The sequence below is a fragment of the Mesoplodon densirostris genome, chromosome 19 (assembly GCF_025265405.1).
Source record: "Mesoplodon densirostris isolate mMesDen1 chromosome 19, mMesDen1 primary haplotype, whole genome shotgun sequence".
NCBI lineage: Eukaryota > Metazoa > Chordata > Mammalia > Artiodactyla > Ziphiidae > Mesoplodon > Mesoplodon densirostris.
The window spans coordinates 53,295,901-53,319,794 of NC_082679.1; the positions used below are offsets into that span (position 1 = coordinate 53,295,901).

General features: G+C 42.0%; 2 protein-coding genes across 3 annotated transcripts in view; both read right to left on the reverse strand.

The window, feature by feature from the left end:
- Positions 1 to 23,599, reverse strand: part of RFWD3 (ring finger and WD repeat domain 3) — a 41,573-nt gene extending 17,974 nt beyond the window's left edge. Inside the window, exons 1-6 of one of the 2 annotated variants that reach the window (XM_060085050.1) lie at positions 23,507 to 23,599; positions 19,847 to 20,465; positions 14,188 to 14,384; positions 4,341 to 4,438; positions 280 to 471; positions 89 to 180 (exon numbers count right to left, since the gene is read on the reverse strand). In XM_060085050.1, coding sequence (XP_059941033.1) covers positions 89 to 180; positions 280 to 471; positions 4,341 to 4,438; positions 14,188 to 14,384; positions 19,847 to 20,463 — 1,196 coding nt within the window. In that variant the 5' untranslated portion in view covers positions 20,464 to 20,465; positions 23,507 to 23,599. Of the gene's footprint in view, positions 1 to 88; positions 181 to 279; positions 475 to 4,340; positions 4,439 to 14,187; positions 14,385 to 19,846; positions 20,466 to 23,506 lie in introns of both variants that reach the window. The other variant, XM_060085049.1, reaches the window with a different exon arrangement.
- Positions 23,600 to 23,602: 3 nt separating this feature from the next.
- The window catches only part of MLKL (mixed lineage kinase domain like pseudokinase), a 28,072-nt gene continuing 27,780 nt past the window's right edge, over positions 23,603 to 23,894 (reverse strand). Inside the window, 1 exon segment of the mRNA XM_060083182.1 lies at positions 23,603 to 23,806. Coding sequence (XP_059939165.1) covers positions 23,603 to 23,806 — 204 coding nt within the window.

Here is a 23,894-nt window from a genome sequence, read left to right on the forward strand (position 1 = left end):
ACCACACTAAGAGTGACTCATACCTTTTTCAGAGGTGCACACAAAGAACCAAAAGGGAATATTCCAGCTAGGCAGACTTGCCACCTACCTTTTCGTGAGCTCTTGTTCACTAGTGTCCAAAGCTCTCAGGGTTCGGGCATAAAGGACAACGATGTCACTGTGCTTGGCTTTCTTGTTGCACTAAGGAGCCCAATGGGACACAATAAGTGTGGTTCTAGGAATCCTCCTGACTTAACATGCTGACTATGCACATGCACAGTTTTAAACTATGGTCTTTACCTGAGGACATTTTCGTGTCTGTCCTTTGAGCCACTTAGAAATGCACTTATATCCAAAGAGGTGCCCACAGCGCAATGCTGAGAGCCGGTGATCCCCAGCATTGGTCCACTGTTCCAAACATATTGTGCAAGTGTCCACTTCTTCCTCATCCACAGAAGCAGAAGCTAGGAGAGGATTAGACTTCTGGGGAGACTGCTAGATGGAAACCAGAATACATTCAAATTAGAGAAAATGCAAAATCAGTCTTGAAGAAGATGTGAAACTCTATCAAATTAACAAAAAACCACACAAAAATGATACAAACACAATTGAAAATGCCAAAGAAAACCCCCAACACCCATGAATCACTTCCCATTCTTTCCAGAATGCAATCTGGTCAAAGGTAATATAAGCCATGAAAATATTATTAGCCTTTGAGCTTATAAAATTCTTGATTTTCTTTCATTCAAATGACAAAAAGGAGCTATATTTACGAAGATATTAAAACAAAACAAACCTAGAAGTGACCCAGTTAAATAACAACAGGGAATATTAAGTTTGTTATACATTCGAAATTAGGTCCATAATCAATTCAAGTAGCTATAAAATACCTGGCTCATGTGAATAAAGAAAAAAAAAATACCAGGAAAAAAAGAAAGGATATAAACAACTCACAAAAATACAAATGGTCGGTAAGTGTTCACTTATAATTAAAGAAATAAAAATTCAAGTAAGAGACCACATTTTTACTTTCTCATCTATTAGATGGCATAAATTGATGTCTGATGACACCAAGCACTGAGGGTGAGGGAGAAATGGGCATGCTTACATACTGTTGCTGCAAGTAGAAACTGGAACAAATTTTCCTGAGGGCAACTTGGCATTATTTATCAAAACTGAAAATACATACATCTTTCCTTTGATATAGCAATCTTTCTGCTAGAAATATATCCCATGAATATAATCACAAATATTTGCCAAGACAATAGTACAAAGATGCTCAGTGCAGCATGATCTTATTAGGAAGCAACAGCAACAACAAAGAAATAAAGAAAAAGGGAACAACCATAGTGTACATGGCAAGGGAAGAGTTAACTAAAAATGTATTCCTATGTAAAAACACTGTGCAGCTATTACTACCAATAAGAATGAGATTCAATTTTATGTACTGACACTAAAAGGCCCTCCAAAATGCAGTAAGTTGGGGGAAAAGGAACCAGTCTCAGAACAGGATATTATATAATCCCTCTTGTGTGAATTTTAAAATAGAATATTTAAATGAATTCAGTAAAGTTGAAGGATACAAAATTCATCTACAGAAATCTGTTGTATTTCTACACACTAAAAATGAACTATCAGAAAGAGAAATTAAGAAAATAATCCCATTTGTGAACTACATCAAAAAGAACAAAATACCTAGAAATAAATCTAACTGAAGAGGTTAAACACCTGTACTCTGAAAACTATAAGACACTGATGAAAGATATTGAAGACAACACAAACAAATGGAAAGATATACTATGCTCATGGATTGGAAGAATTAACACTGTTAAAATAATCATACCCCCCCCGGCAATCTATAGATTCAATGCAATCCCTGTCAAAATATGAATAACATTTTTCACAGAACTAGAATAAATAATTCTAAAATTTGTATGGAAACACAAAACTCCAAATAGCCAAAGCAATCTCAAGAAAAAAGAACAAAGTTGGAAACATTACACTCCCTGATTTCAAACTATACTACAAAACTACAGTAATCAAAACAGTATGGTACTATCACATAAGCAGACATATAGATCAATGGAACAGAACAGAGAGCCCAGAAATAAAGCCACACTTATATGGGCAATTAATTTACAACAAAAGAGGCAAGAATAGACAATGGGGAAAAGACAGCCTCTTCAATAAATGGTGTTGGGAAATCTGGACAGCTACATGTAAAAAAATCAAACGGGACTACTTTCTCACATCATATACAAAAGTAACCTCAAAATGGACTGAAGATTTAAATATAAGACCTGAAACCATAAAACTAGAAGAAAACATAGGCAGTAGGCTCTTTGACATCGGTCCTAGCAGTATTTTTTTGAATATGTCTCCTCAGGCAAGGGAAGCAAGCAAAAATAAACAAACAGGACTACATCAAACTAAAGATTTTGCACAGCAAAGGAAACTATCAACAAAATGAACAGGCAGCCTACTGAATTGGAGAAGATATTAACAAAAGATATATCTGATAATATCCAAAATAAACAAAGAGCTCATACAACACAACAGCAGAAAAAAACCTGATTAAAAATGGGCAGGGGCCTCCCTGGTGGCGCAGTGGTTTGAGAGTTCGCCTGCCGATGCAGGGGATACGGGTTCGTGCCCCGGTCTGGGAGGATCCCATATGCCGCGGAGCGGCTGGGCCCGTGAGCCATGGCCGCTGGGCCTGCGCATCCGGAGCCTGTGCTCCGCAGCGGGAGAGGCCACAACAGTGAGAGGCCCGCATACCGCAAAAAGAAAAAAAAAAAAAAAAAGGGCAAAAGACACCAACAGACATTTTCCCAAAGAAATAGCCAACAGACACATAAGAAGAAAAGATGCTCAGCTTCACTAATTATCAGGGAAATGCAAATTAAAACCACAAAGAGGGCCTCCCTGGTGGCGCAAGTGGTTGAGAGTCCGCCTGCCGATGCAGGGGATACGGGTTCGTGCCCCGGTCTGGGAGGATCCCATATGCCGCGGAGCGGCTGGGCCCGTGAGCCATGGCCGCTGAGCCTGCGCATCCGGAGCCTGCGCGTCCGGAGCCTGTGCTCCGCGACGGGGGAGGCCACAACAGTGAGAGGCCCGCATACCGGAAAAAAAAATAAATAAATAAAAAAAATAAAACCACAAAGAGATATCACCTTATACCTGTCAGAATGGCTATCATCAAAAAGACAACAAGTGGGCCTCCCTGGTGGCGCAGTGGTTGAGAGTCCGCCTGCCGATGCAGGGGATACGGGTTCGTGCCCCGGTCTGGGAGGATCCCATATGCCGCGGAGCGGCTAGGCCTGTGAGCCATGGCCGCTGAGCCTGCGCGTCCGGAGCCTGTGCTCCGCAACGGGAGAGGCCACAACAGTGAGAGGCCCGCGTACCGCAAAAAAAAAAAAAAAGACAACAAGTAACAAGCATTGGCGAGGATGTGGAGAAAAGGGAACACTCATGCACTGTTGGTGGGAATGTAAATTGGTGCACCCACTATAGGCAACAGTATGGAGTGTGGACAAATACCATATAATCTCACTTACATGTGGAATCTGAAAAATAAAACAAAACAAAAAAACCCAGACTAAGAGACACAGAGAACAAATGGGTGAGTGCCAGAGGGAAGGGGAGTGGGGTATGGCAAAATAGGTGAAGGGGATTAAGAGGTACTGACCTCCAGTTATAAAATAATAAACCATGGGGATGTAATACATAGCATGAAAAATGTGGTCAATAATATTGTAATAACTTTTTATGGGGACAGATGGTTACTAAACTTATTGTGGTGATCACTTCATAATGTATGCAAATGTCAAGTCACTTTGCAATACACTTGAAACTAACATAATACTGTACATCAACTATATTTCAATAAAGAAAAAACATTTATACACATAAGTAAATTTATATGAGAGTAACTTTTCTAGAGAGAATAAATAAAAATAGAAATTTGCAAAAAGTGGATCAATGATGTTTTGGAACTGGCAGGGTCCACAGCTGGTATAAATAAGTCTCATATTAAGGACAGTGATATCTGTAATTTTAAAAAATAAAAACTGTTTATCTCATAGCAATCTTTCTGCCAGACAGTTCATAGACTGCATTCATATCTACTACTTTAACTGATACTTAACCTTGTCAGGTGGACAGGACAAGTTCTCCTCACATCTTCCCCTACTCCATGTTTTTAAACCTAAGGGGAGGCAGTCACACAAATAATGAGTAACTTGTACAGGATCTACACCTGGACCCTCTGCCTACAAAGTCTGTGGGCTTTCCACTTTAATCTGCAGCTGCCTTTTTAAATGTAAATCGAAACCTCTCATTTGAAAGGATGTTCGTATTACCTGTTTGCGGAGAGTCTCTCCTCCACCAATACATGTAACTTCTTGCCCTGTTGAGATATCTCTGAGTTGCTCTGCCAAGTCATTACCTCCTAGTTGCTCTGCCAAGTCGTTTCCAGAAATGATGGGATAGGTAATATATAAAAGAAGATATAAGTCAGGTATGAGGCTAGCAGGAGAGGCTGACTCACCACAGCTTTCCATTTCTAATTGATACTGTTGCTGTAAAAGGAATGACAATTTCCCCAAGTAGCATCAATGAATCCTTTTTTTTTTTTTTTTTTTTGGCTGTGCAGCATGTGGGATCTTAGTTTCCTGACCAGGGACTGACCCCAAGCCTCCTGCAGTGGAAGCATGGAGTCCCAACCACTGGACTGCCAAGGAAGTCCCAATGAATTCATTTTAAAATGTAGACACAATAGTAAACTAACCCACAAGTACCCATCACCCAATTTCAAAAATAATATTTTGCCAATCTTGTTCCAAATAAGCCCCCATTCCCATTATTTTCTTTCCTAATAACAAACCCTAAAATGTGGTTTCACTTGTAAAAACTTTTGTAGCACTGATAAGGACTTTTTTTTACATAAACACTATACCTAACAAAATTAACAATACTATATCTAACAAAGTTAACAATAATCCTTCAATACCATCCCAGACACCCAGTTTGTATGTAAAATTTCCCAGTTGTTGTTGTTTTGTGGCCACATAGTGAGGCATGCAGGATCTTCCCCAACCAGGGAACGAACCCATGCCCCGCGTAGAGTCTTAACCACTGGACCACCAGGGAAGTCCCTCCCAATTGCTTTAAAGTTGCTCTTTACAATAGATTTACTCCAATCAGGATCCAAACAAGGTCTTCAAACAGTGAGCTTGGATTGTTAGGTCTCTTAAGTCTTTTTCATTTATAACAATTCTCCTTCACTTATTTCTATGCCCTCCTTGTCACTGATGTGTTGAGGGAGATTTGGTCATGTGTCTTGTGAAATGTCCTACATCCTGGATTTGGGTGACTGCTTCCTGTGGTACTCCTTACTTACTGCTTCACTGCCCGCCTTTCCTATAAACTGGCCGTTAGACCTAGATTTTTTTTGTAGATTCAATTCTGTTTTTTGGAAAGAGGAAGGGCAGCAAAAAACTCAGGTTGTGTGCTTCTGATAGCAGGACACCAGGAGGCTTATACTGGGTTCAAGCGATGTCAGTCTGACCCCTAGACTATCTGGTTCCTCAACAACATTTCACAGCTTCTATTAATGGTCAAGAGAGTAATCTTAATTTTTAGTTGTTTTTCTTTTTGAGGCTCAAATTGTTCCATCGTAGGCCAGAGAGAATCCCTTCAAATTGGCACTTTAAAAAAAAAATCTTTTATTGAAATGTAATATGCATACAGAAAAGTGTACCATAAATATTTTTAGTGAATTTTCACAAACTGAACTATAAACCAGAACATCACCAACAACCCTAAGAGTGCCCCTTATACCCTTATGTCCTCCTTTTATCTTGGGTGACAGGCAGGGAGGTGACCTTGCCCCCCAAAAGTAACTACTTTACTAAATTTTAACACCATCGACTGGTTTTGCCTGTTTTTGTATATAAATGGCATCTGAGTTACCCACTTTCTGCTATTTCTGTTTGACATTCTTTGCAAGATTTTTCCATAATAATGTGTGGAGATGTAGTTCATTTCACTTCTGTACAGTGTTTTACTGTGTAAATATATAGCATTTATTTAACCATTCTACTGCTAATGGGTTTGTGGATAGTTTTCAGTTTTTTCCTATTACAAACAGTGTTATTACATTCTTGTACATGTCGTTCATGAACACATGTACTCATTTCCTTGGCTATATACCTAAAAGTGAAATTGTTGAGCCACTGGTTCTATATATATATAGTGAGTTTATAACAATACTAGCAAAATGTTTGTACCAATTTACATTTTGATGTAAAAGAGGACATCAAAATCATAAAATGTGGGGGAGGAGAGTAAGAAAATGTAGATTAAAAAAAAAAATGTCCTTAAATGTATTTGAGCCCACATGACTACCAGTCTAAGGCAAGCAGATATAGGAAAGGGTTACTACACTTGAAAAACAGGGTAACCACAAATTAAAAACATACACAAAAACCAAAAAGAAGAGAACATAAGTATAATACAAAAGATAATCAGGGGGAAGGAATAAATTGGGATACTGGGATTGACAAATACACACTACTATATATAAAATAGATAACTAATAAGAACCTACTGCATAGCACAGGGAACTCTACACAATACTCTGTAATGACCTATACGGGAACAGAATCCAAAAAAGAGTGAATATATGTATATGTATAACTGATTCACTTTGCTGTACAGAAGAAACTAACGCAACATTGTAAATCAACTATACTCCAATAAAAATTAACAATAATAATAAGAAGAATCAAACCACAAAAGGAAAAACAAAAAGAAAAAAAGGGAAAAAGAAGAAATGTAAAATCAATGGGAAAACAAGGTTTAAAATGGCAATAAATACTCATCTATCAATAATTACCTTAAGGACTTCCCTGGTGGTGCAGTAGTTAAGAATCCGCCTGCCAACGCAGGGGACACGGGTTTGATGCCTGGTCTAGGAAGATCCTACATGCCACAGAGCAACTAAGCCCATGTGCCACAACTACTGAGCCCATGTGCTTGAAACTACTGAAGCCTGCGCGTCTAGAGCCCATGCTCCACAACAAGAGAAGCCACTGCAAGGAGAAGCCTGTGCACGGCAACGAAGAGTAGCCCCCACTCACTGCAACTAGAGAAAGCCCGTGCACAGCAATGAAGACCCAACACAGCCAAAAAAAATAAAAATAAAGATAAATTTTTTAAATTTTAAAAATTGAGAAAATAATAAAGAAACTGTAACATTAAAAAATAAATAGGGCTTCCCTGGTGGCGCAGTGGTTGAGAGTCCGCCTGCCGGTGCAGGGGACATGGGTTCGTGCCCCGGTCTGGGAGGATCCCACGTGCCGCGGAGTGGCTGGGCCCGTGAGCCATGGCCGCTGGGCCTGCGTGTCCGGGGCCTGTGCTCCGCAACGGGAGAGGCCACAACGGTGAGAGGCCCACATACCGCAAAAAAAAAAAAAAAAAAAAAAAAAAAATAGGAGGCTTCCCTGGTGGCGCAGTGGTTGAGGGTCTGCCTGCCAATGCAGGGGATGCGGGTTCGTGCCCCGGTCTGGGAGGATCCCACGTGCCGCGCAGCAGCTGGGCCCGTGAGCCATGGCCGCTGGGCCTGCGCGTCCAGAGCCTGTGCTCCGCAACAGGAGAGGCCACAGCAGTGAGAGGCCCGCATACCGCAAAAAAGAAAGAAAATAATAATAATAAAATAAATAAATAAATAAATAAATAAATCGTACATTTCTTTAAAAAAAATTACTTTAAATGTCAATGGACTAAATGCTCCAATCAAAAGACACAGAGTGGCAGACTGGATTAAAAAAACCCAAAAGCCTACAATATGCTGCCTACAAGAGACCCACTTTAGGGCAAAGCACACATACAGATTGAAAGTGAGGGGATGGAAAAAGATATATGATGCTAACGGAAATGATAAGAAAGTGGGGGTCGCAATACTCACATCAGACAAAATAGACTTTAAGAAAAAGGCCATAAGGAAAGATAAAGGACACTATATAATGATAAAAGGATCAATACAAGAAGAGGATTTTTAACTCGTCAACATATATGCACCTAATATAGAAGCATCAAAATACATAAAACACAGTTAACAGACATAAAGGGAGAGGCTGACAGGAATACAATAATAGTAGGAGACTTTAACACCCCACTCACATCAATGGACAGATCTTCTAGACTGAAAATCAATACAGCAAACAGAGATCCTAAATGATACAAGAGAACCGTTAGACTTAATTGATATTTTTAGAAATTATCTCAAGCATCTTTTGTGACCACGACAGCATGAAACTAGAAATCAACCACAGAAAAAGAAATGAGAAAAAAACAATTACATGGAAACTAAACAACATGCTACTAAAAAAACCAATGGGTCAATGATGAAGTCAAACAGGAAATTAAAAAATACCTTGAGACAAATGACAATGAAAACACAACCATACAAAATCTATGGGATGCAGCAAAAGCAGTTCTTACAGGGAAGTTCAAGCGATACATGCCTTCCTCAAAAAACAAGAACATGTTTTTTGTCATAAACATGTCTGTTTATGACAAACTCACAGACAATATAATACTAAACTGTGAAAAGCTGAAAGCCTTCCTGCTAAAATCTGGAACAAGACAAGGATGCCCACTCTCACCACTCCTATTCAACATAGTACTGGAAGTCCTAGCCACAGCAATCAGACAAGAAAAAGAAATAAAAGGTATCCAAATTGGAAGGGAAGAGGTAAAACTGTCATTATATGCAGATAATATGATACTATATATATAAAATCTTAAGGACTCCACACAAAAACTACTAGAACTGATAAAGGAATTCAGCAAGGTAGCAGGATACAAGATTAACATACAGAAATCGGCTGCATTTCTTTACACTAACAATGAAGTATCAGAAAAGGGATGTAAAAATACAATACCTTTTTTAAAAATCACACCCGCGGGCTTCCCTGGTGGCGCAGTGGTTGAGAGTCTGCCTGCCGATGCAGGGGACACAGGTTCGTGCCCCGGTCTGGGAAGATCCCACATGCCGCAGAGCGGCTGGGCCCGTGAGCCATGGCCGTTGAGCCTGTGCTCCGCAACAGGAGAGGCCACAACAGTGAGAGGCCCACATACCGCAAAAAAAAAAAAAAAAACACCCACAAGGGACTTCCTTGGCAGTCCAATGGTTAAGACTCCGCACTTCCACTGCATGGGATATGAGTTCAATCCCTGGTCGGGGAACTAAGATCCTGCATACTGTGCAGCCAAAAAGAAGAAAGAAAAAAATCACACCCCCCAAAATAAAATGTTTAGAAATAAATCTGACTAAGGAGGAGAAAGACTTATTCACTGAGAACTATAAAACATTAATAAAGGAAACTGAAGATGATTCAAAGAAATGGAAAGATATCCCATGCTCTTGGACCGGGAGAATTAATACTGCTAAAATGGCCATACTACCCAAAGCAACCTACAGATTTAATGCAATCCCTATCAAATTACCCATGACATTTTTCACAGTACTAGAACAAATAATCCTAAAATTTATATGGAACCATAAAAGACCCAGAACTGCCAAAGCAATCCTGAAGAAAAAGAACGAAGCAGGAGGCATAACCCTCACAGACTTCAGACAATATCACAAAGCTACAGTAATCAAAACAGCATGGTATTGGCACAAAAACAGACATATGGATCAATGGAACAGAAAATAGAGCCCAGAAATAAACCCACACACCTACAGTCAATTAATCTTCAACAAAGGAGGCAAGAATACACAGTGGGAAAAAGACAGTCTCTTTAGCAAGTGGTGTTGGGAAAGTTGGACAGCCATATGTAAATAAATGAAGTTAGAACACACCCTCTCACCATACACTAAAATAAATTCAAAATGGCTCAAAGACTTAAACATAAAACATGACACCATAAAACCCCTAAGAAGAGATCATAGGCAAAATAAATCATACCAATGTTTTCTTAGGTCAGTCTCCCAAAGCAATAGAAATAAAAACAAAAATAAATAAATGGGACCTAATCAAACTTACAAGCTTTTGTACAGCAAAGGAAACCATGGCAAAATGAAAAGACAACCTACAGAATGGGAGAAAATATTTGCAAAAGATGCGACCGACATGGGCTTAATTTCCAAAATATACAAACAGCTCATACAACTCAACAACAAAAAAACAACCCAACCAAAATATGGGCAGAAGAGGGACCTCCCTGGTGGCGCAGTGGTTAAGGATCCACCTACCAATGCAGGGGACATGGGTTCAATCCCTGGTCTGGAAGGATCCCACATGCCGAGGAGCAACTAAGCCCATGTGCCACAACTACTGGCCCACATGCCACAACTACTGAAGCCCGCATGCCTAGAGCCCATTCTCAGCAATGAGAAGCCCAGGCACCGCAACTAGAGAAAGCCCACGCGCAGCAACAAAGACCCAACGCAGCCAAAAATAAATAATAAATAAATAAATAAATATCCTATGATAAACCATAATGGAAAAGAATATAGAAAAAGAATATACATATGTATAACTGAATCTCTTTGTTGTCCAGCAGAAATTAACATTGTAAATCAACTATGCTTCAATAAAAAAATAAAGTGAACCTCTTATAAGCAGCATTAAAAAAAAAAATTTACACTCCCACCAGTACTGTATGAGAGGTCTGGTTGCTTTATATCCTTCCCAATACTTGATATTGTCAGTCTTTTAAATTTTAGCTGTTGCGGTGGGTGCATATCAGTTACCACACTGTGGTTTTAATCTGTATTTCCCTGATGACTAATCAAGTCTCTGTATATATTTATTGGCCATTTGGCTATCTTGTTTTGGAAGTACCTTTGCAAATCTTTGGCCCATTATTCTATAAGGTTGTAGAAGTTATTTATGTATTCTAGATATAAGCCCTTTTCTGGATATATGTATTATGAATGTTTTCTCTAGTCAATGGGTTGCCATTGCACTCTTTTATGACGTCTTTTGATTAAGAGAAGTTCTAAATTAAAATTCACCTGTTTTGTCACTCATTTGTTGGAGAAATCTGGTCACTGGTCCTGTGAAATGTCCTACATCCTAGATTTGACCAACTACTTCCTCAAGATATTTTTAAACTTATTTACAGAGTTGTACAATCATTACCACAATACAATTTTTTTGTTTTTGTTTTTGTTTTTGCGGTACGCGGGCCTCTCACTGTTGTGGCCTCTCCTGTTGCGGAGCACAGGCTCCGGACGCGCAGGCCCAGTGGCCACAGCTCACGGGCCCAGCCGCTCCGCGGCACGTGGGATCTTCCCAGACTGGGGCATGAACCCGTGTCCCCTGCATTGGCAGGCGGACTCTCAACCACTGCGCCACCAGGGAAGCCCCCACAATCCAATTTTAAAACATTTCTATCACCCCAAAAATATCCATCACACCAATTTAGAATCATTCCCCATTTGTACCAGCAGCCCTTACGAAACCACTAATCTACTTTGTCTCTATAGATTTGTCTTTTCTGGACATTTTACGTAAGTGGAAACAAAATATCTATGCTGGCTGTCATAATTTTTAAAAAAATTTTATGTAATTTTCTTATATTTCTTCTATATTTTGAAGTACTCCTTACTCCTAGATTTTATCACTCATGTATTCCTCTAATACTAAATGGTTTCATTTTCCACACTAGATCTCTAACCTCTTATATCCTAGTTTATAGTATTGAGGAACGAATCCAAATTTGTTTTCCAGTTAGCTATACAGTTTTAACAATAATATTAATTATGTCTATTTTTTCCCCACTGATATGAGATATTCCCTTTACAATGTATTAGATTTTCATATATGTATAGGCCTTCTTCTAGATGTTCCATTTGTAGAATGTCTTACATTTTAGATTTGAATGACTGCATTTTTGAGTAATTGCTCATCTTGTTCCTTTATTTCCTTCCTGTAAACTGCTTAAACTGTTTATTATATCTAGAGTCTCAAGTTGATTCAGGGTTTTTATGGGGGGCAACAGTACTTACTAGGTGGTATGGACATTTTCTTTTTTTAAAAAAAATTAATTAATTAATTTATTTTTGGCTGTGTTGGGTCTTTGTCACTGCACACGGGCTTTCTCTAGTTGTGGACAGCGGGGGCTACCCTTCGTTGTGGTGCGTGGGCTTCTCATTGCAGTGGCTTCTCTTGCTGCGGAGCACGGGCTCTAAGTGTGTGGGCTTCAGTAGTTGTGGCACACGGGCTCTAGAGCGCAGGCTCAGTAGTTGTGGCGCATGGGCTTAGTTGCTCTGCGGCATGTGGGATCTTCCCGGACCAGGGATTGAACCCGTGTCCCCTGCATTGGCAGGTGGATTGTTAACCACTGCGCCACCAGGGAAGCCCTGGACATTTCTGATTGCAGCACATCAAGAGGCACATAAAATCTGGTGGTTTCACTTTCTGAAATGCTAAGATTGATCAATGGGTTCCGGTGGTGTCAGCCTGGTCCCTCTATTAAAGACTCCCACCAACCTTCCAACCTAATGGTTTTAAGAGTTACTGATGATCTTTGACTAGATACATCAATTCATTAGGAGTCACAAAATGATAATTTTTCCCCCTATCATTCATGCTACAATTACTAGCTGGGATTTTTCTATTAAACAAAACTTCCTTAGGGGGTGGGTGGAAGGGAAGAATAGGCAGGGCATAGAGGACCTTTTGGGCACTGAAAATACTGCATATGATATTATAATGATGGATGTATGTCATTATACATTTGTCCAAACTTATAGAATGTGCAACACCAACAGTAAACCCCAAGGTAAACCAAAGACTTTGAGTGATTATAGTGTGTAACTAATGCACCATTCTGGTGAATGGTGCCAATAATGGGGAGGCAATGCATGTATGTGTGGGGGAGGAAGGGGGGCAGCTGTATATGGGAGATCTGTCTACCTTCCTTTCAGTTTTGTTGTGAACCATAAACTACTCTTAAAAAAAAAAGTCTTTAAAAACAAACAAACTTAAAAGACCTTCTCCATCAACTATTTGGTTTTCTGGATACAGTTCAATTAGGAAAGGCAGGATAAATGCTTAATCCTTTATTCAAGTTTTCAGAGCAATGAGTCAGGGCTCTAATAACTTATGATGGTGATAAGTAAGGTGTTTTTTTTTTAAAGTGCACAATTATGAATTTATAGATTCACACAGATTTGATGTATTTCCATCTGTAATCTAAGAATACATTCATTATTCTTTTTAATGCTCAAACTGTCCCAACTTAGTCCAGTAGGATCTCTTTCAAGGTTGCGCCTGTGCTTACTGACGTAACTCTGTAAGACTCAGACGGCTTCCTTGCTTTCCAGCACAATAAAATGCCCTAGGCCCATCTTGTATATTTCCTATCACAGACCTAGAAAGCCATTTCTCCAAGCCTTGGTTACCTTTACTGTGAGAAGACCACAGTGTAGGGTATCAGATAGGTTTTTTGGTTTTTTTTTTTTCTGAGTAAAGATTTTATTTATTTTTGGCTGCGTTGGGTCTTTGTTACTGCGCACGGGGCTTTCTCTAGTTGTGGCGACCGGGGGCTACTCTTCATTGTGGTGCGCAGGCTTCTCCTTGTGATGGCTTTTCTTGTTGTGGAGCACGGGCTCTAGGTGTGTGGGCTTCAGTAGTTGTGGCTCGTGGGCTTAGTTGCTCCGCAGTACGTGGGATCCTCCCAGACCAGGGATCGAACCCGTGTCCCCTGCATTGGCAGGCAGATTCTCATCCACTGCGCCACCAGGGAAGTCCCCAGAGAGATTTTTAATACAAGCGTATGCTTAAGGGGTCTCTGCCCATCTACTGTTAAATAAAGTTCCACTTGCACAACACGTAACATTACACTAGGACTTAAAAAGTACTGGACTAGACAGGGTACTAAATGTACGAAGATTTTCTTTTAAATAATCTACTTCCTTCTCAAATGTCTAAGAAAACGAAAGGGAATGTAAAATGCCATCATAAAGTGACCAACTCAATGGGTCACAAATCACATTAAATTGCAAGCCAGATCAAATCCTCTCTATACAGTTATGGCCAGTGAAAGCTCTGTACTATAAAGCATTAATCTATGACATTTGGGGTGAAAAGGGAAAGTATCAAAACACAAGTCTAGAATTTCTAGCCTTCTGGAGTCTAAGCTTTCCGGATATTGACCTTGTGAATCAAATCTGGATAAAACACTCACCTGCTAAAACCACAGCTTCAGGTTCCTCTGCCTGGACAACCCCCTCTTCATACTCTGTGGAGCCGTCACTGTCAGAACTACCTGATACCTGCAAGTCTTCAGAGACAGGATTCCTAGTCTCTGAACCATAAGAGGTGGCTGGAGAATGAGGCTGCGTCCTGTTTACTTGAAAGTAAGCATCCAACGGTGCTCTCAACCTACATATGCAGAAAGACAACAGAATTCTTGTACAATGTACCATCATCACAAGAATAATCCACAGTAATTTGGAGGTAAATCCTAGTCATTTTAATGCATCACCAGGCCATTAAATGCTGCCTTTGAACGTTCAAGTAGGAATAGAGATTCAGGCAGGTGCTGACTGGACTAGCTGGCTGACTGGCTCTTTCCACTCAAGTATTCCATTAGCCCACACTGAAGCCTGACCCCTCTGCTAAAAGCTAATCCTACTTTACTGGCATTTCTTTTGTCAATACCTTTTAAAGACATGACTCATTAATATAAAGGAAGGAAGGAGGGGGGGAGGGCTGACTCAGCAATTTGTCTGCTGATATTAGGGGGTTGAAAAGAGAGTGGGCAAGACGAAAAAGGGCCCTACTTTTTTTTTTTTTTTTTTTTTTGCGGTACACGGGCCTCTCACTGTTGTGGTCTCTCCCGTTGCGGAGCACAGGCTCCGGATGCGCAGGCTCAGTGGCCATGGCTCACGGGCCCAGCCGCTCCGTGGCATGTAGGATCCTCCCAGACCGGGGCGCGAACCCGCGTCCCCTGCATCGGCAGGCGGACTCTCAACCACTGCACCACCAGGGAAGCCCTAAAAGGGCCCTATTGATCAAATATGGCCTCATGGGATTCTGCTTCTGCAGCTACTAAGACCAAGGTCTTTTGAAGGTATGAAGCCTGGCTATGGTCATCATTGTTTCACCTCTTATCCTGAGCCACTTTTCAAGTCAAAAATGTCAAAGAAGGAGAAAAGTTCTCTCTTTTGCCTGCTCAAACCTGCTGTTGAGCTCTCTAGTGATTTTTTTTCCATTTACTGTGTCAATTCCAGTATTTCTATTTTGTACATTTTTATAACTTCAGTCTCTTTATTGATATTGTCTATTTTGTTGTTTTATACTTTGCTTTAGTTCTTTGAATATATTTAAATAGCAGATTTAAAGTTGGTCTAGTAAGTCCAACATCTTGGCTTCTTCATGTACAGTTTCTATTTTTTCTTCCTGTGTACTGGTTATACTTTCTTTTTCTTTCTTTTTTTTTTTTTTTTTTGCTGTACGCGGGCCTCTCACTGCTGTGGCCTCTCCCGTTGCGGAGCACAGGCTCCGGACACACAGGCTCCGCGGCCATGGCTCGCGGGCCCAGCCGCTCCGCGGCATGTGGGATCTTCCGGGATCGGGGCACGAACCCGTGTCCCCTGCATCGGCAGGCGAACTCTCAACCACTGCGCCACCAGGGAAGCCCTATACTTTCTTTACATACCTTATTTTTTCTTGAAAACTGGACGTTTCAAATAATATAATGTGGTAACTCTGGAAATGAGATTTCACCCATTCCCAGGGTTTGTTGTTGTTGCTCTTTCTTATAGTTGTTACTATTGGTTTAGTGACTTTTCTGAAGTTAATTCTATAAAGTTTGCATTCTTTGTTGTGTGTGGCCACTGAAGTTTCTGTTTGGTTAGCTTAGTGTTCAGTTCATGACTAGACAAAGATTTCCTTAAACACTTGGAATCAGTATACCTCCCAGTCTTTGCTGAGGGACTTGATGTGTGTGTTGGGACACATCAACAATAATCAGCCAGGCAGGTGACAACTCTGCCTTAGCCTTCATTTCCTGCTTACGCAGAGCCTCAAGGTCGGCCAGAGCTGAGAGCTTAGTGCCTTCTTAGGTTTTTACTGATTGTGGGCCCAGCTGCACACAGCCCTGGGCATGTATGTGGCCTTCTAGATTCCCAGGAATATGTCAGAACTTTTCAAAACCCCATAGGAAGATCTCATTCTCCACCTTTTCCTTATAAGCTTTTTGGTTAGTCTAATGTTTGCCCCAATGGTCATCCACTGCCACAGGCAGACCCTGGGGAAAAGGCTTTAGAATTTTTGAACTGGACAAGCCAGGGATTGCCTTTCAAGTGGGATCTTCCAGGAAACCAACAAACAGGTCAAAGAAAGAGAATTCTCTGGGGATGAGGTTTTGAAGGACCTCCAATTCCATTCTACTCTCTCTAGTTGCTTCCAGGCTGCTGCCTTTTCACTGTGATTGCAGGCATTTAGTTTTCAAGACTGCTATGGAGGGACTTCATAGTAAGTCCCTCCATAGTAGTGGTTAAGAATCAGCTTTCTAATGCAGGGAGCATGGGTTCGATCCCTGGTCGGGGAACTAAGATCCCACATGCCGTGGGGCAATGAAGTCCGCGTGCCGCAATGAAAGATCGATCCCACATGCTGCAAATAAGACCCAACGCAGCCAAATAAATAAATAAATATTTTTTAAAAAAGACTACTAAGAAGCTGAAGAGGGGGATGGGAATAGGGAATGCCACAAAGCTCACAGTTCTTACTGAGATTCAGCTGGTTTTCTTTGAGAATCACTCACTGAATTGCTACAAGTATTTCGTTAATTTCCAGAGTACTGAAAAGTTGATTTTGATAAATTTTGCCAGTTGTTTTAATGATTTTATCTATTTATCTATTTATTTATTTATTTATGGCTGTGTTGGGTCTTCGTTTCTGTGCGAGGGCTTTCTCCAGTTGCGGTGAACGGGGCCACTCTTCATGGCCTCTCACTGTTGCGGCATCTCCTGTTGTGGAGCACAGGCTCCAGACGCGCAGGCTCAGTAGCTGTGGCACACGGGCTTAGCTGCTCCATGGCATGTGGGATCTTCCCAGACCAGGGCTTGAACCCATGTCCCCTGTGTTGGCAGGCAGACTCCCAACCACTGCGCCACCAGGGAAGCCCTGTTTCAATGATTTTATGGAGAGAATTTTCTGAGGTCCTTACTCTGCCGTTTTCACTGATGTCACTCAGGTTTCCTTTTCAAAAAAAAATGCTAACCAAGTTTACAAACTTATTTTAGGAACTGTGCATGAACAGCAGCTATAGCTACTCATGAGAATAAGAATATAAGAACAGTATTTCCTAAGAACATTTTAACCAAATGAAATACATAATAAAGTTAGGCTATTACATGCATATCAATAGCATTCTGCATAGAAACCAGTAAAAAATTAAGTGATTGACTATTTTTTAAAAAATCACTCATTAATATTGCTTTTACATAGCAAAATAGGCATTTCCAAGGTCAGGTGGGGACATATAAAAGAGGAACTATGAAGAGCAACTGGGAGGCAGTGCTAGGAGTACAGTCTTGGAACCCAAGGAATTCTCCTTTTTTCCTGCACTTATCATCTCTGAATTAAATAACGTACAGTAAGTTCTTGCCCCTTGCTTACCCTCTGTAGTCCTAGATTCCCTAAGCTCCAAGAGAAAAGGTACCCTGATATGTCCAGTTCACCAATGTATCATCAAGGCAAGAGTTCAGTCTCTCACATAGTGGAGTGTTACAAATATTTGATGAATAAGTGATGACGCTGGCTGTCAGAATCAAGCAGCCTCAAACAAAGAAACAGGAAAGGAGTTTGTGACCTTGGCTGAGAAGTAGTTGGGAAAAATATCCCACTATGCAGGTTTCCCCAATTTTTGGCTTCTTGGTGGAGTCTGAGGCAAAAGCTGCTCACCTTGGCCCAGGCTCTCAGCACCTGGCCCAGGAATGGTCTGTCGGGTGAGTAACGCCTAACACCATAATGAGAAATTCACCTCAAGAAATTCAGAAGGTATAAGCAATGAGTCGTGGAAAAGCTCAGACTTTTATGTGAATTTAGTGTGGAATTTGTTTACAACACAATTTAAAGGAAAAAAATTTTAACGCCACATTTATCTGGCTCCAGAATCCATGTTCTCTCCACTGAACTGCATAATTCCTTGCCTTTAAGGTTTATTCTCTTTGTGGAGACAAACATATGACCGTCAGTCAAACAGCTTAACTGATACCATTTAACATCTAACTTCTGTAGCTCAGTCCCTGAGCAGAGATTCTACACACATCAAGCTATTTTCTGAGAGTCTGGCTTCTGTGTAGCAGCATCCCCTGGGAGAATCATGCTGACTGTGCCAACAGGAGAATTCGGTCTCTGTGGTGTTTCTAAGTTTCTCTGTAAATTGGCATCTGGTTTGTAAGTGTCACTCTCCTGTGAACTGGTTAACACAAAAGTCCCCAACCAAGAGCAATCTCCACCCCTGCCTGCTCATGAGTGGATGAACAACCAAGCGTGAGGACTACTGCAAGAGGCCTCTTGACAGTTCTTGGGGACACCATTCTCAACTGTCAGCCCCCTTACTTCAACAGGGTCCCCAAATTGCACTACAGGGTACCTTCGCCTATGACACAAATGTATGAAATCCTACTTTGCTTTCAAAATCCGAGTAAACAGCATCTTAAAATAACAGAATAGCATACATCTGCAACTCTTGTCAACACAGAACTAGGCACCTCTCACCCTTGATGGATCACATCCAGCAGTGACCAGGCATTACAGAGACTAAGCCACAGTAATAGCAGGCCCTGATACAGTCATCAGCAGGATCCATGGAAAAGGATGCTGAAATCCAGAATCAGAAGGCACAGTCCAGTTCCACAGTTATCCCAGTCAAATCACAAAACACCCCATCATCTTCCTCATTTGTAAAACATAGGTATTAGATGGCCCAGCTACCACTTTTTATTGTCACCTCATTATTTTCACAGTGTTAGAAAACAAATGGGTCTGACTGAAGTTTCTTCTATCTGTTTTTGTTGACCACAGTCAGATTCAGGTTCAAACACCAGCTCTAACCTCCTCTGTGCTGTCGCTATGAGACCCTGAACAAACCACTCTCTCAGGGTCCAAGTTTCCTTCATATTTAAAATGAAAAGGTTGAATTCAATCTCTTTCAACATTATGAAGATACTTAGAAGCCCAAATGTGAAACAAAGTATTTCAAAAAAGCTGAAGGAAGTTAAAAAACAAGTAAGGCATAGACAATTGTTATTTTTCATAATAACTCTATCAAGACTTGAGAGCTAAGCCCTTCAAGAGGCAAATTCAAACCAAAACCTATGGAAGAAAATTATTTTTAACTCTACAACAGTTATCAGGTGAGGAGGGCTAGAATGTTTCTCACTTAGTCAGATAAGCTCTAAATTAATTCACACTCTACTTTTCACAAGGCTTCTCTAAATCCAGCCTGCCCATCTTCCAAAATCTACTGCACCACTAAGTGGAGAACAATGAAACATGGGAGTGGAGTGGCCTTGCAAGTTAAATGTTTTTTTGATGAACAACAGACAAATGATCAAAAGAAAAGCCAGCCTCTACAGAAACCGCTGCCAACAAACTACCACCGAGTTTTCAAAACATATCAGTGTAACTTATCCCCTCCATTACTTTGTGAAGTAAATAAGCCAAGCACTTTTATTCTCATCTGACTTATGCGGTAACAGGGTTTCAGAAAGGTCACCTGACTTGCCAAGTCACAATGCCAATTCTTGGCCGCACTGGAGCTTCGATCAGGGCCTAAGGTTCATAATTCCCAATCTGGCACTAATCCTACTGTTTATACATATATTTACCTGGCACTGTTTGTCCTGTGAGACCCTCCAGCTCTTGCCCTCTGTGAAGCAGAACTCCTCCTCCTCCTGGCTCTCACTGGCCCCACCCTGTGGTCCGAAGTTGGTCTCAGGAATTCCAGCATGCCACGAAGTCTCTGCAGCCCACTGATGAAGCTGTCCACTGGATTCAATGAAGATACTTGGGCAGTGTGGTTAGCACCAGATTCCTGCCTACGCTCCTCTGAAACTCCTGGATTGATGTTCTCCACAGTCTCTTCTGAGAGCTCCTCTGTCACATCAATGGACACCTGTGGAGCAGGCTGGAGCAGGGCTGGTCCCTCTTGGCTGCTGACCACTTCATCAGGAGGGGGCTGGAGCAGGGCTGGTCCCTCTTGGCTGCTGACCACTTCATCAGGAGGGGGCTGGAGCAGGGCTGGTCCCCCTTGGCTGCTGACCACTGCAGCAGGTGCAGGCTCAAACAGGCGTGGTCCTTCCTGGCTGCTGGCCACCTCAGTATGAGAAGGCTGGAGCAGGGGTGGTCCCCCTTGGCCGCTGACCACTTCAGGGGGAGCAGGCTGTTGTGCAGCACCATGATCTAACTGCACCTGAAGATCATACTTCATTGCTTCATGAGCCATCACTGAAGAAGCAATATTTGTAAGTATTAGTAAAATACATCAGCTATAAGACGTTTTATCTAATCATATCTGTTCTTTAATATTTCTGTTTAAGATCATTCTTGGCAAAACTGAGAAACTTTAAGAGATGATTTTGTTCGACTTTTTTTTCATAATAAGTACTTATAACCAGTTTTCCTGTTTGCCCTTTGAAAACATGAAGTCATGTGATCACAGCACTATCCTTTAAAATAGATCTAGGGACTTCCCTGGTGGCACAGTGGTTAAGAATACGCCTTCTAACGCAGGAGACACAGGTTCGATCCCTGGTCCAGGAAGATCCCACATGCTGCAGAGCAACTAAGCCCATGCGCCACAACTACTGAGTCTGTGCTCTAGAGGCCGCAAGCCACAAGTACTGAAGCCTGTGTGCTGCAACTACTGAAGCCCATGCACTCTAGGGCCCACATGCCGCAACTACTGAAGCTCGCGTGCCTAGAGCCCGTGCTCTGCAACAAGAGAAGCCACCATGTTGAGAAGCCTGCACACCACTACCAAGAGTAGACCCCGCTCGCTGCAGCTAGAGAAAAGCCCACGCACAGGAACGAAGACTCAACGCAGCCATAAATACATACATACATACATACATACATAAAAATAGATCGATAAGAGGACTGAACTACTGAAAGTAGTGGATCCACAAGTACAAGGCGAAGGGAGTATGAGACACACAAATCAGTTTTTCCGGACTGATAACTGGTAGGACTGTGTGCTGTTGAGAAGCAAGCTAATTTCCACTGAGGGGACTGTAAAAACCACGTACCAAAATCCTGTGAAAGTAGTTAATCTGTCCCTCAGGCAAACTATCAAAAAACCCCTCCCCCTATGCTGCAGACAACTGGAGGTGTGAACCAGACAGACTTAAGACCAGCAGTGAAAACAAAGAGTTAAGTGCAAGTCTACAAACTTTCACAAGTGTGAGACACTTCCAACCCTTCTCCCCAGCTGCACAAATCCAGAACGCAATATTCTGGTTTACATACATTCTCTATGCCTCAAGGCAGGAAATTACAGGATTGTTCCCTAGAGAAAACCAGCTCAAGAGGAAAGATCTATAAATACCGACAGCTCTGACTCTCAAGAAAATGGCTGGGTCTCTGCCCATACATCTAACAGTAGAAGTCCATTGGTTGGTAAGGTTCAGTCATTCATAAAGAGCTTCCAATCAGTTTTCTGGGGGTCTCTCCTCAAAATGAACAAATAGCCAAAGAACAACTGACATTCAAGAAAAGCCTCCAACATGAGAGAAAGAGACCAAAGCAGACAAAGAGAAGAAACTCGGAGAAAACAAAGGAACACAATGCAAGAAACAGAAATAAGTAAATAAATAAACAAATCCAAACTTAAAAGAATGCCAAGGAAAAAAAGATCAAATCAGAAAACAAGAGAGAGCTCTTAGAAAAAGAAAATTTACAGCCAAAGTAAATGCTTTAATAGAAGGACTGGAAGATAAACATGAGTAACTCTTTCAGAAAACAAAAGACAGTTAAAAAAAATAATAATATTAAAAGCTCAAGCTAGAATACTTGACTAACTAAAGTACAAGAATGAGAGAACTCAAAATGGAGAAGAAAGTGAAGCAAAACCTCTGGTCAAGATGTAACCATACACTCTCTTCTAAGAACCCCAACACGGTAAATTTCCTCAAAAATTGTATCAGTTACAGAACAACCTCCATTATTAATTCCAATTTTAGGACACTTATATGCAAAACCACACTACTATATGGATTTATAGATATAAGATAGTATAAAACAAGCCCAGGCATGAAAAATACCAAATTCAGGAGAGGAAGGGTGCAGAGGTACACATGAAGCTTTGAATACAGAATTTTTTTAAGGAAAAAAAAAAAAGAATTCTATCAAAAAGTCAAAGCCAAGATTTGTCAGATCTGGGTGGTGAATGCACGGGTCTTTTAAAAATTATTCTGTGCACTTCTCAGTATGGTTAAATATTAAAAAGTGAAATTTCTTCCCATCATACGCCAGATCTGATTAGAGAACAACCAGTTCTGATGAGATGTGAAAGGCCCAGAGCCGAATCCAAACCTGATTCATCGGTGTATCCTACACAGCAAGAAGTACAGAGCAGATGCTAAATATCTACTGAATTACACACCATCCACCTAAAAACACAAAACCAACCAAAATCTCCCAACAACTAAGAACATATTAGCACCGCGGGAAGTTCTCTAACCAGCGCCATACTGGAGCAAAGCTTCCCAATCAAAGTGGGGAAAACACAAATCCCTCCAGGCCTGGGGCTGAGCAGCGGTGCGTCGGCTGCCCCCCCCACCCCCACCCCCACCCCCACCCCCCGCCCCAGGCCGTGAGCAGCCTGGTCCTAGACCTCCCGTAATCTTCCCAACCTTTGTCACTCAGATTTCAACCAATGTCCGCTCCAGGCGGGAAGATGGCTCCCGGTTAAAAGAATAAGAGGCGCCGGCGGAGAGTGGGGCCGACCTGGGTTCAAATCCCTGCTCTGTCACATCCTACCTCTGGGACCTTAGGAGGTTCCCTAATTCGACTTGCTCCTCTGTAAAATGAGGATAATAAAAGTGTTTACGTCACAGTGTTGCTGTGAGATAAAGTTGGATAGAACAATAGGTCTTTCGTTCAACTTGAAAGTGATGCATGTAGAGGGCGCTCCACGGGACGGCAGTTATTTGCAGATGATGAGTCTGAGGCTCGGCTGCTTGGAGAGCAACCCTGGACCTATGACTCCGGCCCGGCGGCCAAGTCGGCTCCTTCCGGGATCCCCGATGTTCCTGCCTTCCCCGCCCCCACCCTCACCAGCAACCCCGAAAGAGCGGGGATTCGGGAGCCTCAGCCCCGACAGTTGGGGCCGCCCGGAGCGGCCGAACCTCCTCAGACAGCCGGGTTCCAGGCCGGCCCGCAGCCCATCTCGTGGGGCGTCCTGGGGCCCCGCGTCCATGGACCCAGCCTGGGAAGTCATCCCGGAGCCAGAGGCCCAAGGTCTGGGAAGAGGAAAGCGCCCACCTCACCTGAAGCCGGAAGGACGCGGTCCGACTCGCAAGACCGGCGGAACACCTGCAGTCTCCTTATAACAACTCTCGCCGGACACCCACTTCCGGAGCAGCTCAATCCGCCAGCCTGAGTTGCGGGCTCGGCCTGCTCCTATTGGGCAGCAGTCCCAGTCGGCGGCCAATACCTTCTCTTCTTCTTTCTTTGGTCGCCACTGGCTGAAACAGCGGCGCTCTCATTGGCTGATCCTTCGTAAACGGACTAGGCGGGACCACGCTCGAGGAGGCCTCGTACAATTGGTAGAAACCTACGTCCGTCAACTCTCGCCCAAAGAGAAAAGCGGAAGAAGGGTTTTACCGCTCTTCATTTGAACTTTGTGGCGGGAGAAAGTCACAAGAGAAAGATTTC